Below are 18,633 nucleotides of genomic sequence, written 5' to 3'. Positions count from 1 at the left end.
AGGCCCAGATTGTTGAGTGACTTCTCCCATTTTGTGCTGCTACTAAGTAGCTAAATCAAGCTTTGAACTTGAGTTTGTCTGATAGAGAGGGCTGTCGGGCTTCTGCTGATCTAGTATTTCTCAAATCTGCCATCTGTTGCCTGTGTCTCATTGAACAACTGGTCTTAACCTGTCATGGGTGAAGTTTAAGGGACTTTTGAACCCTTAATGTTGTGTAAAACTTTAATGTGTATGAACCTTTCTCCCAAGAGGAGTTCTGTCCTTTTTGGATTCACAGGTTCTCATGGGATCTGTGCTTCCCTCTTTCTCCTGCCAAATATAAGAACTTCTCCATCTACTGTTCTACTGTTATAAAATATGTTCATATTAACCATGAAATACGTGCTCCTGAAGCTGGTGGAAGCCATTATGTTGCCCAAGAGATTATAAAGATCTATTTTACACAAATACACATATGTGGGTACATGCTAATTCGCTTTAGTTGTGTCCAACTCTTTGTGACCCTATGGACCATAGCCCATCAGGCTCCTCTGTCCATGGGATCCTCCAGGCAAGAATACTGGAGTGGGTTGCCATGTCCTTTTCCAGGGGATCTTCCTAAGCCAGGGATCAAACCCACGTCTCTCACATGTTCTGCACTGGCAGGAGGGTTCTTTATCACTAGTGCCAACTGAGAAGCCCACAAATACACATATTTCTACTATAAAAAGAAATGCCCTCTATAACATGAAGAGATTTAATCTGCTCATAAGAAAAACACAATTTTTTTTAAAAATAGGAGCCATAGAGTCACAGTAGATCCTGACAGAAAGAATTGTAGAAAGTTAAAGTATTTTTATAAAAATATGACCTCCCAATATAGATTATTTATTTGTTTTCTTATGGTATGTGCCCCCCCACTGGAGTATAGGGTAGAGGGTTCATCTGCTTTGTCTATTTCTGTATCCCCAGCACCTAGAATGCTACCTATTTGACATTGTATGCACCCAATGAATGTTTGTTGAATGAACAAATGAATGAAGAGCATGTGGTTGACTCCTGTGAATAAACTTACTTGATTTACCAGGGTTGCAATTAATGTTCTGGGCTTCCCTGATAGCTCAGTTGGTAAAGAATCCTCCTGCAATGCAGGAGATCCCAGTTCAGTTCCTGGGTCAGGAAGATCTGCTGGAAAAGGGATAGGCATTTAATGTTTGACCCAGGGGAGCAGCAAGATCAATACAAAATTATACCAAAGCATCCAGTTTCATAAAAATTGGAGAGTAGAAATGTAGGAGCTACTTTCTAACTATAAGGCTGGAATGATTATAAATATTTCAAAATGCTCAGCACTTTACAGAAAAACAGAGGGGGTGGTTTTTCTGATCTGTTAATTTCTTGAGGGGGAAGAAACAAAAGCAGGAGCATGTCTGTGGATTGACAGATCCACTCATCACCTGAGAATAATTTATTTCTTCCATATAATCAAAGTATCTGTGGTGCATTGTGCCTCATACAAACTAAATGCCCAATATACAGTCATTGAGTCACTGAATGAATAAATGAATGAATAAATTGAAGTACAGTTGATTTATATATTGTGTTAATTTCTGCTGTACCGCAAAGAGATCCAGTTATACATATATAGTTATTCTTTTCCCATTATGGTTTATCACGATATTGAATATAGTGTCCTGTGCTATACAGTAGGCTCTTGTTGTTTATCCATCCTATATATGATAGTTTGCATCTGCTAACCCCAAACCCCCAATCCTTCCCTCCTCTGCACCCCCTCGGCAACCACAAGTCTTTTCTCCATATCTATGTGTCCGTCTCTGTACATACGTTCATTTGTGCTGTGTTTTAGATTCCACATATAAGTGATATGATATTTGTTTTTCTCTGGGTCCATCCATGTTGCCGGAAATGGCATTAGTTCATTCTTTTCTATGGCTGAGTAGTATGGAATAGACTTTTTTCTTTTGAACGTTTTATTTTGTATTGGGGTATAGCCAATTAACAATGTTGTGATAGTTTCAGGTGAACAGTGAAGGGATGTATGACTGGAATAGACTTTCAGTTGGAATTTGTGATCAGGGAAATCCAGTTGACATCTGAAAGATGCACCTTTTTCTATTAATAGATAGAACAATTGGGTGGAAATAGTGATGTGCATGCGTGCTAAGTCACTTCAGTTGTGTCTGACTCTTTGCAACCCTATGGGCTATAACCTGCCAGGCTCCTCTGTCCATGGAATTCTCCAGGGAAGAGTACTGGACTGGGTTGCCATGCCCTCCTCCAGGGCATCTTCCTGACCTAGGGATGGAACCCACATCTCTTATGTCTGCTGCATTGGCAGGCGGGTTCTTTACCACTAGCGCCACCCGGGAAGCCCAGAAACAGTTGGAATCACTACTTAAAGAAGTGAAAAGTAACTTGTGAATGTAAAATTTCTACAGGACCCAACTCTGGAAGCTGATGTATAGCACATAATCAGCTGGTGCATAATCAGAAATGTGTAAAAATTCAATGCAGAATTGCAGGCTTGGAGATAGGAATGAGGTTTTAATATCTAACCCAGTGAGTGAATCTTGTATTTATCTTGTGGCAGTTTTCTTATAAAATTGAGCTGCTGATACAGTTTCTACGTTTCCTTGGGTTATGTTTAGGATCAGAGGGGGGATAGTTGTGTGTGTGTGTGTGTGTGAGTGAGTGTGTGTGTTTGTATGTGTGTGCGTACATGAAGATGCATCAACTAGAGCAATGAGCGACAATGCAAGGTGATGGTGCCCAGTCAGATGTTTTTCAAACTCTTGAAGTGGGTGCACAGTGAATTCTTGATGATGTTACCAAGTCCAAGCTTGCTCTGCTTGTTGAACAACAGGCCAGTAAATCTGGAGACAAGGTGTTGAGGCAAGTTGTAATGACTTTATTTGGAAAACTAGCAGACCAAGAAGATGGCAGACTAATGTCTCAAAATAACCTCAAAAAAGCCATCTTATTGGGGTCTGAAGGCCAGTTTCTTCCATAGAACACAGAGGGGAGATGGGAGGTGAGGAAGTAAAGTAAAAAGGCCACTAATCTTGCAAATGTCTCCTGCAATGGTCAGCCTCAGGTAGGGGATGTGTTAATTTCTTCTTTCTTGCAGACATTCACAGGCGGACAGAATCACCTGTGGCTCTGAACAAAGACACTTTGGTTTAACATTCAGGCAGAGGGTCAGGGTTCCCCAAGGCAATTATGTGTGGACAGTATCCTTTCAGTGAACAAAAGCAATGGGAAGCAAATGTTAACGTTAAAGAAACAGATTCTCCCCTGTAACAATGATGACTAAAGAAAACAATCAAATGAGCATATATTTCTTTTTCAATGCAGTTTGACGACACAGGAACATTTCAGGTGCTTTCTGTTCCTCCAAATGGGGAATATGATCCATTAGAAAGGCTTCGGAGCTGTACACTTTGCTATGGTAAGACTAATGAAAAAGAATGGGCTGAAACACTTAAATGCCTTCTGGGTGAGTTATTAAATCTATCTTTATCAAAGGTTTTTTATTGTAGATTCTATTTTAAGTTTTTCAGTCTTTCAACACCATATGTCAGGGTTTCAACCTCTGTAATGTTGGAAGTTTCCATAGAATGTAAAAATTAGTTTAGAAGATTATCCCAGTTGATTTGGCTCTTCCTGGGGACGATTTGATAGTTTGTATCAAATGCTTCTAAAATATTAAAAATATTTTCTAAATGAGTTTGGACATGAATTATAGACTTCAAATATACATGTTACTTATACCTACTTTTAACAAAGATGTTCCCAAATTGTCTGCTAGTGGTCATAGAAATTATGAAGAAGTTGAAAATTCCTTAGTAATTTAAATGATGAGGTACTGAAGTTGAAGAGGTATTGATCAGATGATTCATTTTTGATAATCAGTTCCTTATTCACTGGAAGATCTCAACCAACAGTGTCTCCTTGTGCCAACACTGAACCAATGATGAATCTCTGTGTTTTCAGATAAATGTTTTCCAGATATTTGCAAGAAAGAAATTGTCTTACCTGAAAATTCATACATGGATGTCGCCTTCCTCTTAGACAATTCTAGAAATGTAGCAAGTGATGAGTTTAAGGATATGAAAGCCTTGGTGAGCTCAATGCTTGACAACTTTGAAATTGCCTCAGACCCTATAGTCTCAGACTCTGGTGATAGGATTGCCTTGTTGAGCTATTCTCCTTGGGATAGGAGAGAGAAGAAGGTGGTAAAAACAGAGTTTGAGTTTACAACTTATAACAGTCAAGCTCTGATGAAAAGGTACATTGAGACTAACCTCCAACAGCTAAATGGGGAAGCCACCATTGGTCATGCCCTACTGTGGGCCGTGGAGAATCTCTTCCCAGCAACGCCCAAGCTAAGAAAATACAGGGTCATCTTTGTGGTCTCCGCTGGAGTGAATCGTGAGAGAAAGGAATTCTTGAAGAAGATGGCTCTGAGGGCCAAGTGTCAAGGCTATGTCATATTTGTGATTTCCGTGGGTTTGACACCCGAGGAGGAGATGGAGGAGCTGGCCAGCCACCCGCTTGATCACCATCTGATACAGCTGGGGAGAATTCATAAACCAAATCTGGATTATGTTGTGAAGTTTTTAAAGCCGTTTGTGTACTCAGTGAGACGTAAGTCACTATTTTTTTTTTAACCTCTTTGTTTTAATAAATTAGTGTTTGTTAATAGTATTGATAACCGAAGATATCTCTGTATCTATAGCTTACCCAAATATATGAATTAGGTGGTGAAAGGCTGACAGGGATACGACACATCTTGGTTATACCCTATTTATACCTGGGTCATGAGATCTCTTTCACGAAAGAATGACTCTTAGCCAAAAATCTCAGCACTAGAAAGCACAGAGTGACTTCAGATCTCCTAAACCACACTTACTCAACCTAAACAAGTTCTTGCAGGTTGGTCTCCAGGTTGAACATTTAAATAAAAGTGTTCCCTGCTACACCTGGTTTATTTCCAATCTTGGCATACCTGGAGACCTGTGTGCACGTGCTGCCCTCCAAAAGTCTAAGCATACAAATCACACAGGAATCTTGTCAGAATGCAGGTTCTGGCTCAGCACATGTAGGGTGGAACCTGAGATTCTACGTTTCTAACAGGCTCCTCAGCAATGTCAGTGCTTCTGGTCCAGAGATCACACTTAGAGTAGCAACGTTCTGGGCCAGTGCACTACCAAGTGTCACCCATTGGACAGTGTTAGTCCATAAGCTGAAGAGTAAGGAGAGAAATACACAAATTGCTAGTACGCATCTAGAAACTTTTAGAGCAGTTTGACATGGCCACATTATACAAATGTAAGAATGTGTACTTTGACTCACTGAACAAAAGATAAACCAAAAGGATCAGTCTGCAAAGGGCTGGAAATAAAAATACCTTGTCCTTCACCACAAGTGGTTCAAGAAATGCCCTTTCCAGACAGACAGTTCTCAGCTGGGGATGACTTTGCCTCCTAGATAACATTTGGAAATACCTGGAGACATTTTTATTTGTCACAACTGAGGGACAGGATACTACTGGTGTTTAGTGGGTAGAGACCAGTGCATCCATGCTAAGTCACTTCAGTCGTGTCCAACTCTTTGCGACGCTATGGACTGTAGCTCGCCAGGTTCTTCTGTCCATGGGATTCTCCAGGCAAGCATACTGGAGTGGGTTGCCCTGCCCTCCTCCAGGGGATCTTCCCAACCCGGGGACTGAACTTGCTTCCCTTATGTCTCCTGCATTGCCAGGCTGGTTCTGTACTACTAGCACCACCTGAGTAGAGACCAGGGATGCTGCTAAACGTCCGACAATGCACAGGGTGTTTCCCCCACAATAAGGAACAGTCCAGCCCCAAGTGTCAATAGTATTGAGGTTGAGAAACCCTGCTCTAGAAGATCCCATGAAATCAGAGCTGAACCTCTTCTTTCTGAGAATCTGACATGTGTAGAGTTAGGTTCTGCTGGAACCAATTCCACCACCTTAGGATTTCAGAGTCACCCTAGTATTCAAGGAATCTCTAACACTACCATGGTGACAACATCTTGGGAGTTCACTCTCCATTGCAGAAGGAGCTTCTCCTTTTTCCTGCAATTCATATTTGATTGGAGAATCCAATAATTGCACCTTTGAGAATATCATGTTATTTCTTTAACTCTAAATCCTTCCATTGTAATGCACCATTATATTATGAAAGAAGAAAGGAAAAGTACTTCCAAGTAAATGTTGATACTGACTTTCCTGTGAGAGTTTTTTATTTTATAGTCATTGAAAGAGTTATTTTAGACAGACTATGATATGTTGCTCTTATGCATATACAAAAAGGGAATATACAGGTAGTGCTAGTGGTAAAGAACCCGCCTACCAATGTGGCAGACATAAGAGATGCGGGTTCCGTCCCTGGGTTAGGAAGATCCCCTGGAGGAGGGCATGGCAACCCACTCCACTATTCTTGCCAGGAAAATCCCATGGACAGAGGAACGTGGCAGACTACAGACCATGGGGTCACAGAGAGTCAGACACAACTGAGCATGCGTGTGTACATACATGGAATAGACTTGGTTAAAGCATTCTGAAACTTCGTATTCAAAATTTGATCTTGTGAGTTCTTTCTTAAGACTCATCAATAGCCATCTTTTCCCACGCGATATTGTTCTTTATGCCATCGAGACCTTTTTTGTCTTCTTAAAAGTCTTTTTATTGGAGTATGTTGTGTTAGTTTCAGGAATATAGCAAAGTGAATGTTATACATATACATATACGTACATATATGTGCACATACATATACACTTGTTTTTAGATTCTTTTACATACAGGTCATTACAGAATTCCCTGTGCTATACAGTAGATCCCTATTAGTTATCTATTTAATATATAGTAGTATGTATATGTCAATCCTAACCTCCCAACTCTCACCCTTCCTGATAATCATCATGGAGCAGCACTTTAAAAAGACTCCACAAAACAACCTCAAACTGGTCTTGCTGGCCTGCTAAGTTAGGCTTCACTGTTTTTCGAGCTGGCTTTTCCGTGATTGCCATCTGAGCCGTGTTGTTAAAGGTGTGGCATTCACTGCCTTCCCATATCCACTTGATTTGTAGAGGTTAAAAGCCTCTGTTACTACCAAGAGTTTTTTGCTACGATTCAACAAGTTTTGGGGCTGGCACGTTTACTGTTCCCGCACGCACAAGCGATGACAATGGCATCACAGTTCCTTCCTCATCAACAACAACTGTCAACCTCAGTTAATCAGAAGACAGTTTCATTTCAAAGAAACAGAAATACTGCTCATCTTAGAACCAGACAAATATGATTATTATAAAACCATAAGCATTTGCACATGTTTTCATGGAGTCTTTGATCCTTCAATGGTCAAAGGTCTCCTTTCACTGAAACTGATTTATTTTCCTGAATAAGGAGGGAAATTATATACTTCTCAGTATCCCACAGTTTACAGACCAACAATAGGAAGAGGTAAGGATATATTATTTAGGTCAGTAAGCTAAAATCTTGCCTGGAACTATTTCCCTGCTAGGAAATCAGTGTTAATTAGTGCAGAAACACACAGACATAGCATTATGTAATAAAACATTTATGTCTTCTATATTTCAGCTATTAGCATAAGTCTGAGTGAAGAAAGTATTATAGAATTAGAATAAAAATTTCCTTAGATCATGTCAGCCTGAACATAGGGAAATCAAATGTCTCTGGCTCACAATGAACTCTTAAAATGAACAATTTGAGGAGGTCCCTGGTAATTCTCTGGCTGAAAAATATTCTATAATCAAATTCTGAATGCTATTTCCAGTTGCTACTATTTTCTGTTCTCACCCCAGCCAAATTGTGCTGAAGTATTTTAGTGACATTTATTGCTTCATGAAGATTCCTACTGCAGTTCTTTTCCCCTTAGCACATACAATTTATAGTTTAAAATTTAACTATCACTTTCCTCTCTCAATAGGAGGATTCAATCAGTACCCACCACCAGAGCTTGAGAACATCTGCAAACTCATTGATTCAGAAGACGAGGAAAATCGAGGCATCGGTCTCCCGTGAGTTGGAAAGCTCTGCTATTTATCAGTGACCATTGATTGACTGAGCAGTGTGTAACTGGCTGATGGCAGGTATTAGGTGGAGGAAGCTGATGAGGTCTCTGACGGAAGGCTCTTCATGTGTCCCACAATCTGCAGCAGAAGTTACACATCAAGCATGCTTTCTGGATTGACAGATTTTATGACATCCTCATTAGCTTATTGTAATTTTGCTTTAAAATTCATGGTTTCCTCAGAAATTTCCATATTGAAATTTTGCCCCAAAATAGAACCCAGAATTCAGCCTCAACCTATCTCAACCTCACTTCCCATCTCTCCGCATCATGAGCACAGAGTTCTGGCTACACTGGACTCTTGTCTGCCTTGGGTGAACTGCTGTTCTACCCTTCTGGACCTCTGGTCACACTCCCTGAGCCCTTGTTCCTCCCAGGGAAGCCATACCATCCCTCAATGCCCTGATTGAAGCCGTTTCCTCTTCGAAGCCCATCTTTACTCTCAGCCAAAATCCAGAGTTCTTCCTTTCTTAATTTTACACCTCTGCTGAGGCATTTATTACAATTTATCCCATTGTCTTGTCTTCCTGAAGCCTGGGTTCCATGTGCTTCGTTGTTTCATTCCAAAATCATAGTATGAAAGACCCCCATGACATCATTGCATATGCAAATATTTGTTTTTAGTTGCTAAGTCATGTCTGACTCTTCGTGACCCCATGGACTGTAGCCCATGAGGCTCCTCTGTCCATGGGATTTCCCAGGCAAGAATACTGGGGTGTGTTGCCATTTCCTTCTCCAGAGGATCCTCCTGACCCAGGGATTGGATCCACATTTGCATTTGCAGGTAGACTTTTTTTTTTTTTTTACCACTGAGCCATCAGGGAAGCCTGAACATGTAAACAATTTTTTTTAAATTTTTATTTATGAATGAATACACAAATAATTAATCTGAATGGATCTTGAACCTCAGCTAGAATGAGAATAGCCTATTTGGTTGCTCTGTGCTTCTCTATTGCACAGACCTTGGATCCCTGACTGTAGCCTATGAAAGCCCAGAGTTAGGCCCATAATGGCCCTGCCTGGTCACATGGCAATTAAGTAAAGAGCTTCTCAGAATAGATGCAGTCTTCCCCATATATCCAGGAGCAAAATGGCAAGATTAAAGTGTTCCTGTCATGTCGGTAGTTTAACAAGGAGCATCTATCAGCTCACACCTCCTGAAGGACAATATGGCACTGATGCCCTATGAAGCAGTGTTTCCTAATGTGGAATAGACAATAATCTTATTTAAAGGAAAATCCATTCTTACAGAACTATATTCTAACATAATGTCATTTAGGCATGTACAAAAATAAACTATCTGAATACTATATGTGTGTAGTTCCTAAGCAACTATCAAACAAAAACAAATTTGTACATCAAACCGAAGGAAATTCAATAAGACACTAATTTAATGTATTGGATGATTCTGTTTTGCCAAAATAGAATTCCTAAAAACAAAAAAGCATTTATAGCCAAGACATGGAAGTTATCTAAATGTCCATTGACAGATGAATGGTTAAGAAGATGTGGTACACACACACACACACACACACACACACACACACACACACGATGGAATATTACTCAGCCATAAAAAATGAAACAATACCATTTGCAGCAACATGGATGGATCTAGAGGTTATCATACCAAGTGAAGTAAGCCAGACAAAGAGAAACAGATATCATATAATATTGGTTATATGTGGAATCTAAAAAAGTGATAGAAACGAACTTATTTACAGAACAGAAACAGACTCACAGACTTAGAAAATAAACTTGTGCTTACCAAAGGGGAAAGATCAAGGAGGTGGGATAAATTAGGAGTTTGGGATTAACATATACACACTGAAATTAAAGTGAAGTATATAAAATAAGTAATCAACAAGGACCTACAGTATAGCTCAGACAATGACACTCAATATCTTGTAGTGACCTATAATGGAAAAGAATCTCTATGTGTGTGTATATATATATATATATATATATATATACACACACACACACTCATATATATATGTATGTAACAGAATGTCCTTGCTGTACACCTGAAACTAACAAAACATTGCAAATTAACCATACTTCAATACATTTTTAAAACATAGTACATATTGGTAAGATATATAAAATATGATGCCTGCTGCACAGTCACCTCTGCTCTCAGCTTGCCTTCTTGATTCCCTGAGGCCTTGCTTCTCCAGCACTCGTCCTCACCTACACTGCCATAAAATGATCATTCCCACTCTATGTCATCATCTCATCTGGGTTTTGCTTGCTTTGAATGTCTTATGGATATATTATGTCAGACTTTATTTCCTTTCCTCTCTCAACAGTTCAAGTAGTGCCAGTGGGTGCCAAACACCAGTATCAGTGCAAATGTAAACATGGATTTGAAATTGCATATAGAGCTCTGGTAGCTTAGAGGGTAAAGCATCTGCCTGCAAGGTGGGAGACCTCGGTTTGATCCCTGGGTCGGGAAGATCCCCTGGAGAAGGGAAGGACAACCCACTCCAGTATTCTTGCCTGGAGAATCCCATGGACGGAGGAGCCTGGTAGGCTACAGTCCACAGGGTTGCAAGGAGTCAGACACGACTGAGCGACTTCACTCACTCACTCATAGAGCCATTAATAAAATAAGAATAAAATTATATTGAATATGTTTTTATAATCATCTAAATAAAAGCAAAAATATTTTCAAACTATCATTCTGACTCCAAAGAATGTAAATGTAAGTTCCATTTTAGGAGGGATGATGTCAATGAAATATGCTTTATATAGTCTTATTCCTCTCAGGGAAGTTGATAGTAACTTAAACAACTATATTCTAGGTTTTCTGTGGAGACTGATATCAGTCTGAGACACATTATTTGGTTTTCCCAAGTAACCTATGAGTTTCTTGTCATTTATCCAAAACTCAGTGACAAATTCAGTTCAGTTCAGTCGCTCAGTCATGTCCGACTCTTTGCGACCCCAAGGACTGCAGCATGCCAGGCCTCCCTGTCTATCATCAACTCCCACAGATTGCTCAAACTCATGTCCATTGAGTCGGTATATTCTCTGTCATCCCCTTCTCCTCCTGCCTTCAATCTTTCCCAGCAACAGGGTCTTTTGAGTCAGTTCTTCTCATCAGGTGGCCAAAGTATTGGAGTCTCAGCTTCAGCATCATTCTTTCCAAAGAATATTCAGGACTGATTTCCTTTAGGATGGACTGGTTGGATCTCCTTGCAGTCCAAAGGACTCTCAAGAGTCTTCTCCAACACCACAGTTCAAAAGCATCAATTCTTCTGCGCTCATCTTTCTTTATGGTCCAACTCTCACATCCGTACATGACTACTGGAAAAGCCATAGCCTTGACTATACAGACCTTTGTTGGCAAAGTAATGTCTCTGCTTTAACTTTCCTTCCAAGGAGTAAGTGTCTTTTAATTTCATGGCTGCAGTCACCATCTGCAGTGATTTTGGAGCCCAAGAAAATAAAGTCAGCCACTGTTTCTACTGTTTGCCCATCTATTTGCCATGAAGTGATGGGACCAGATACCATGATCTTAGTTTTTTGAATGTTGAGTTTTAAGCCAGCTTTTTGACTCTCCTCTTTCACTTCCCAAGAGCCCAAGAGGCTCTTTAGTTCCTCTTCACTTTCTGTCATAAAGGTGGTATCATCTCCATTTCTGAGGTTATTGATATTTCTTCCAGCAATCATGATTCCAGCTTGTGCTTCATCCAGCCTGGAATTTTGGATGATGTACTCTGCATATAAGTTAAATAAGCAAGGTGACAATATACAGCCTTGACATACTCCTTTCCCAATTTGGAACTGGTCTGTTGTTCCATGTTCGATTCCAACTGTTGCTTCCTGACCTGCCTGCAGATTTCTCAGGAGGCAGGTCAGGTGGTCTGGTATTCCCATCTCTTTAAGAATTTTCCACAGTTTGTTGTGATCCACACAGTCAAAGGCTTTTGTGTAGTCAATAAAGCAGAAGTAGATGTTTTTCTGGAACTCTCTTGCTTTTTCTATGATCCAACAGGTGTTGGCAATTTGACTGGTTCTTCTGCCTTTTCTAAATCTAGCTTAAACATCTGAAAGTTCTCGGTTCACATACTGTTGAAGTCTCGCTTGGAGAATTTTGAGCATTACTTGGCTAGCGTGTGAGATGAGTGCGATTATGCATTAGTTTGAACATTCTTTGGCATTGCCTTTGATTTGTTTCATTTGATTTATTTCAAAGTATTAAATCATATTTAATAGGCTCTAAGTAAATGGGGGGAAAGGGGAGGATAACTGGGAATTTACAAAAATGTATCAGTATATGCTTTTTAAGAAATGAAGTATAGTTGATTTACAATATTATATTAGTTTCTGGGGTACAGCACAGTGATTCAGTACTTTTACAGATTATATTCAAAGTTATTACAAGATAATAGCTATAAGTCCCTGTGCTATACAAAATATTCTTGTTGCTTATCTATTTTATACATAATAGCTTCATATCTCTTAATCCCATACCACTAACCTGCCCCTGCCCCCTACCTTCTCCCCTCTGCTAATCACTAGTTTTTTCCTCTGTGTCTGTGAATCTGTTTCAGTTTTGCATATACATTAATTTGTACTATTTTTTATATTCCACACATAAATAATACCATACAGTATTTGTGTTTTTCTCTCAGACTTACTTCAGTTCAGTTCAGTCGCTCAGTCGTGTCTGACTCTTTGCGACCCCATGAACTGCAGCATGCCAGGCCTCCCTGTCCATCACCAACTCCCGGAGTTCACCCAAACCCATGTGCATTGAGTTGGTGATGCCATCCAGCCATTTCATCCTCTGTTGTCCCCTTCTCCTCCTGCCCCCAATCCCTCCCAGCATCAGGGTCTTTTCCAATGAGTCAGACTTACTTAACTAAGTATTAATATTCTCCAAGTCTATTCATTTACCTTCAAGTGGCAATATTCCATTCTTTTTATGATTAGGTTTTATTCCATCATATATATATATACCACATCTTCTTAAACCAATCATCTGTTGATGGGCACTTGGGTGCTTCCATGTCTTGGCTATTGTAAATAATACTGCTATGAACATTGTGATGCATGTATCTTTTTGATTAGTATTTTTTAGTGATTTTGTTTTCTTCTTATATATGCCCAGGAGAAGAATTGCTGGATCATATGGAAACTCTCTTTTTGTTTTTTTAAGGAAACTCCATACTGCTCTGCCAAATGGCTGTACCAGTTTACATCTCCACTCAGTGTACAAGGGTTCCCTTTTTCTTTTTTAATTTAAATTTATTTATTTTAATTGGAGGCTAATTACTTTACAATATTGTATTGGTTTTGCCATTCATTAACATGAATCCACCACGGGTGTACACGTGCTCCCCATCCTGAACCCCCCTCCCACCTCCCTCCCCGTACCATCCCTCTGGGTCATCCCAGTGTACCAGCCCCAAGCATCCTGTATCATGCATTGAACCTGGACCGGCAATTCGTTTCTTATATGATATTATACATGTTTCAATGCCATTCTCCCAAATCATCCCACCCTCTCCTTCTCCCACCGAGTCCAAAAGACTGTTGTATACATCTGTGTCTCTTTTGCTGTCTCGCATACAGAGTTATTGTTACCATCTTTCTAAATTCCATATATATGCATTAGTATACTGTATTGGTGTTTTTCTTTCTGGCTTACTTCACTCTGTATAATAGGCTCCAGTTTCATCCATGTCATTAGAACTTATTCAAATGTATTCTTTTTAATGGCTGAGTAATACTCCATTGTGTATATGTACCACAGCTTTCTTACCCATTCATCTGCTGATGGACATCTAGGTTGCTTCCATGTCCTGGCTATTATAAACAGTGCTGTGATGAACATTGAAGTACACGTGTCTCTTTCAATTCTGGTTTCCTCGGTGTGTATGCCCAGCAGTGGGATTGCTGGATCATAAGGCAGTTCTATTTCCAGTTTTTTAAGGAATCTCCACAGTGTTCTCCATAGTGGCTGTACTAGTTTGCATTCCCACCAACAGTGTAAGAGGGTTCCCTTTTCTCCACACCCTCTCCAGCATTTATTGCTTGTAGACTTTTGGATCGCAGCCATTCTGACTGGCATGAAATGGTACCTCATTGTAGTTTTGATTTGCATTTCTCTGATAATGAGTGATGTTGAGCATCTTTTCATGTGTTTGTTAGCCATCTGTATGTCTTCTTTGGAGAAATGTCTGTTTAGTTCTTTGACCCATTTTTTGATTGGGTCATTTATTTTTCTGGAATTGAGCTGCGGGAGTTGCTTGTATATTTTTGAGATTAGTTGTTTGTCAGTTGCTTCATTTGCTATTATTTTCTCCCATTCTGAAGGCTGTCTCTTCACCTTGCATTTTCCATATTCTCTCAAACATTTGTTATTTTGATGTTTGCTATTCTGACAGGTGTGAGGATATATCTTATTGTGGTTTGTATTTTTCTGATGATTAGCAATGTTGAGCATCTTTTCATGTCCCTGCTGGCCATCTGTATGTCTTCTTTGGAGAAATATCTGTTTAGGTCTTCTCTCTTTTTTTAATTGTTTTTTTTTTTTTTTTTTTGGCATTGAGTTGTATGAACTCTCTCTTTTGAATATTAACCCCTCATGAGACATTTTTCGCAAATATTTTCTCCTGCTCCCTGTGTTGTGTTTTAGTTGTGTCAGTGGCCTCCTTTCCTGAGAAAAAGCTTTTACATTTAATTTAATCCTGTTTCTTTATTTTTGCTTTTCTTTCTTTTACCTGAGAAGACAGTTCCAAAAAATATTGCTGTGATTCATGCCTATGTTCTCTTGTGAGAGTTTTGTGGTTTCTGGTCTTAAACCTACTTTGAGTTTATTTTTGTATATAGTGTAAAGAAATGTTCTAATGTCATTGTTTTACATACAGCTGTCCATTTTCTCACACCACTAGTTGAAGAGATTGTATTTTCTCCATCGTACATTCTTGCTTTTTTCTGTCATAGGTAGATTAATTGGCCGTAAGTGTGTGGGTTTATTTCTGGGCTCCCTGTTCTGTTTCATTGATCTATGGATCTGTTTTTGTACCAGTACCTTGCTCTTTTGATTATTGTAGCTTTGTAGTATAGTCTGAAGTCTGGGAGAATGGAATCTCCAGCTTTTTTTTTCCAAGCTTGTTTTGGCAAGTCAGGGTCTTTTGTGGTTTCATTTGAATTTTAGGATTTTTTTCTAGTTTTGTGAAAAATTTTCATGGGTATTTTGATAGAAATTGCATTAAATCTGTAGATTGTTTTCTGTAGCATGGCCAATTTAACAATATTAATTCTTCCAACCCAAGGGCAAATGATATCTTTTATTTCTTTGTATCATTTTAAATTTTCTTTTTTTTTAATGAACTTACATGCTTTTGTTTTTTTTTATCTTTTTAAAATATAAATTTATTTATTTTAATTGGAGGTTAATTACTTTACAATATTGTATTGGTTTTGCCATGCATCAACATGAATCCACCACAGGTATACATGTGTTCCCCATCCCGAACCCCCCTTGTATAATATCATATATGAAACGAACCGCCAGTCCAAGTTCGATGCATGATACTGGTTGCTTGGGGCTGGTGCACTGGGACGACCCAGAGGGATGGTACGGGGAGGGAGGAGGGAGGGAGCTTCGGGATGGGGAACATTTTAAATTTTCTGTATCAATGTTTTATTGTTTTCGAGTATAGGTCTTTTCCCTCCTTGGTATTTTATTCTTTTTGATACAATTTTAAATGGGATTGATTTTTTGCTTTCTCTTTCTGAGAGTTCATTATTAGTATACAGAAAAGCAATAGATTTCTGTATATTAATCTTGTGTCCTGTGACTTTGCTTAATGCATTTATTGGTTCTGATACTTTTGGGGTAGAGCCTTTAGGATATTCTGCATAAAGTCTCATTCCATCTGCAAATAGGGACAGTTTTGTTTCTTCTGGTCCAGTTTGGATGCCTTTTATTTCTTTTCCTTATTGGATTGCTATGGCTAGAACTTTCAAAATTACGTTAAATAGAGGTAGTGAGAGTGAATATCCTTGTCTTGTTCCTAAAGTTAGAGGAAAACCTTTCTGCTTTTCTCCATTGCATATGATGTTAGCTGCAAGTTTGTCTTAAATGGTCTTTATTATGTTAAGATATGTTCCTTCTATACCCACTTTGATCATGAACGGAGGCTGAATTCGTTAAACGCGTTTTGTGCATATATTGAGATGATCCTGTGATTTTATGTCTTTCCTTCTGTTAATGTGGTATATCACACTGATTCACTTGTGTACTTTCAGCCATTCTCGTGCCCCTGGAATCAATTGGACTTGACATGTGGTTTATGAAGCTTTTATATTCTATTGGATTCAGTTTGCTAACACTTTGTTGAGAAGTTTTGCATCCTATACTCATCTAAGATATTGGCATATAATTTTCTCTTTTTTTCTGGAGTGTCTTTGGTTTTGGCTTTAGCATATTGGTGGCCTTATGGAGTGAATTTGGGAGTGTTCTGTCCTCTTGAATATTTTCGAATAGGTTAAGAAGGATAGGTATTAGTTCTTCTCTACATGTTTAGTAGAATTCCCCTGTAGTATAATGAATCTTAATGAATTATTTGATTGAAATAAGCTTAGATTTTTAACACCCAACTATCTTTCTAAGAAATAATTAAGTAACCATATCAAATCATTGGGATGTTTTGTTTGTATTCCCCCAATACAAATAAAACTAAAACTTCCCTGAAGTTTAAACTTTTCCTAAAGTTTTAGTTCACCTAAAACCTTCCTTTTTATCTTCTAGATTTACTCCTGCATCTTATGAGATTTCTTCAGGAGAGAACATCATTGGCCAGGAATTGAGTGCTCTGAGAGATTCATCTTTTGTATTGGAGGACAATGGAAGCGACCATTTGGTTTACATTCCAAGCCAGATGCTTATGCCACAGAAATTAATGACTAAGTATGAAAAAGATTGGAATTCTGAAGCAATTGCAAGTCTCACATCTGGTAAGGAAATGAAAAGTTATACTGAATAACTTGATCTTCATCTTTTTAACACTAATAGAGAATCAAATAAACAAGTCTGGTATAAAAAGCAACTTTTTTCAAGTTCAAGATGGTGGCTACAACTGCTGTTTTTATTTGATTTGAAGATTTAAATGGTCACAGGTACCACTCTGGAAATCACTGGTAAGCCCTAAGAAACGTCCCTGATATTCTCACCAAACTTAAGATTTCTCTAGAAGCCACAATTTAGGTTAGTGTGATGTAGAGGGAGGCAATATAGAGAAATAACATAGCAAAGGCGGAATTAAAATAACTTTTAAAAGTTGGCCTAGCCAGTGCCCCAGAATCTGATTGTATAAGAAGGTGTAAGGTTCCCCCCTCCCGCCACTGGAAATAAATTAAATACCCCACTGTCTACTCTATACATTTTAATGGCAAAGCAGAAATGCTTTTTGTCAGAGTTTAATAGTTTCAAACAAATAAGATACATAGAATTTTGGCTTTATTTTCATTTTAAAGGGTGACATTCTAAACAGACTGTTCAGCTATTCCATCTATGCATCTGGATTATTCCAAAATGCTCATTTGGCCAGAGTGCAGACATTTAAAGCATTATATCATAAGTATCATGTGTATTGTTAGCATATGCAAGTTTGAAAGAAAAGGGGGCCAATCGCATGCCGATTATTCACAGGAATGAGGAATACTAATTCTTAGTAACTCCCTTGGATAAATAAAAGTTCTTTTCTTTGGGCTCAACTCTCATGTCCCCATATTTCTCCCTATTTCTGAAATACATATGTTTGAATTTTAGCTTTAAAAATCACTAAAATTTCCTTTATAGAAACTAGAATTCAGAATTAAAAAGTCAATCAATCATTAGTTGAAAAATACTTTTTTAAAAAAGGTAATGGAGTAAAACTGTATGTACGTAGCCCCTTGGCATCAGGGTATTCAAGTATGTGCATTGCTTATTTAAAACAGATATTATCATTATATAGACGTAGCTTAAAGAAGAGAATAAAAAATTGTTTATCTTAATGAATGCAGTTAATTTGGGGTTTTCATTTTAATGATATGGGAATTAAAACAGTTCTCAAGGCTCAGGAATTTATCATGCTCAAGTTTTAAAAACAGAAAAAGAGAAGTTCTCTTGGCAGGGTTGAAATACTAAATGGTCATTTGTGATAGTATGGTTAGAGGTAAGCATTTGAAAGTCTGATAATTCAAAAGTGTGCACCCTTTCAAAAAAGCAGAAATAATTGGATACTTAAGGGAAAAAAGAAAAAAGAAACTCATCTTTGCAGCCGTCTTTAATGAACATTGTTTAGTAATAATAGAAAGACTTTTAACTTGGTTTTTCAGATGTCTGGGAATGGAGATACTCATGAAAGTACCAGTTTAAGGTCTAATTTGGCTGAAGAAATAATTGTTGCCTGCCTCTATAGGGAAAACTGTCAATTTTCTCTTATCCCCACTTCACACAATTTCTCTTGCAGTGGGTTGAAGTGTGTTGAGAGTTCCATAGAGGATTATG

The 18,633-nt window shown here is 38.5% G+C and overlaps 1 protein-coding gene across 1 annotated transcript in view; it reads left to right on the top strand.

Annotated features, from left to right (window-relative positions):
• The window catches only part of COL6A5 (collagen type VI alpha 5 chain), a 162,287-nt gene that overhangs the window by 99,913 nt on the left and 43,741 nt on the right, over window positions 1–18,633 (top strand). Inside the window, exons 34-37 of the mRNA XM_055569957.1 lie at window positions 3,355–3,448; window positions 3,994–4,647; window positions 7,974–8,064; window positions 16,891–17,096. Coding sequence (XP_055425932.1) covers window positions 3,355–3,448; window positions 3,994–4,647; window positions 7,974–8,064; window positions 16,891–17,096 — 1,045 coding nt within the window. The remainder of the gene's footprint in view (window positions 1–3,354; window positions 3,449–3,993; window positions 4,648–7,973; window positions 8,065–16,890; window positions 17,097–18,633) is intronic.

Source organism: Bubalus kerabau, chromosome 2 (assembly GCF_029407905.1).
Source record: "Bubalus kerabau isolate K-KA32 ecotype Philippines breed swamp buffalo chromosome 2, PCC_UOA_SB_1v2, whole genome shotgun sequence".
Classification (NCBI taxonomy): Eukaryota; Metazoa; Chordata; class Mammalia; order Artiodactyla; family Bovidae; genus Bubalus; species Bubalus kerabau.
Note: the sequence above shows the minus strand (reverse complement) of the source record. Positions and strands in the feature narration are given on the sequence as shown.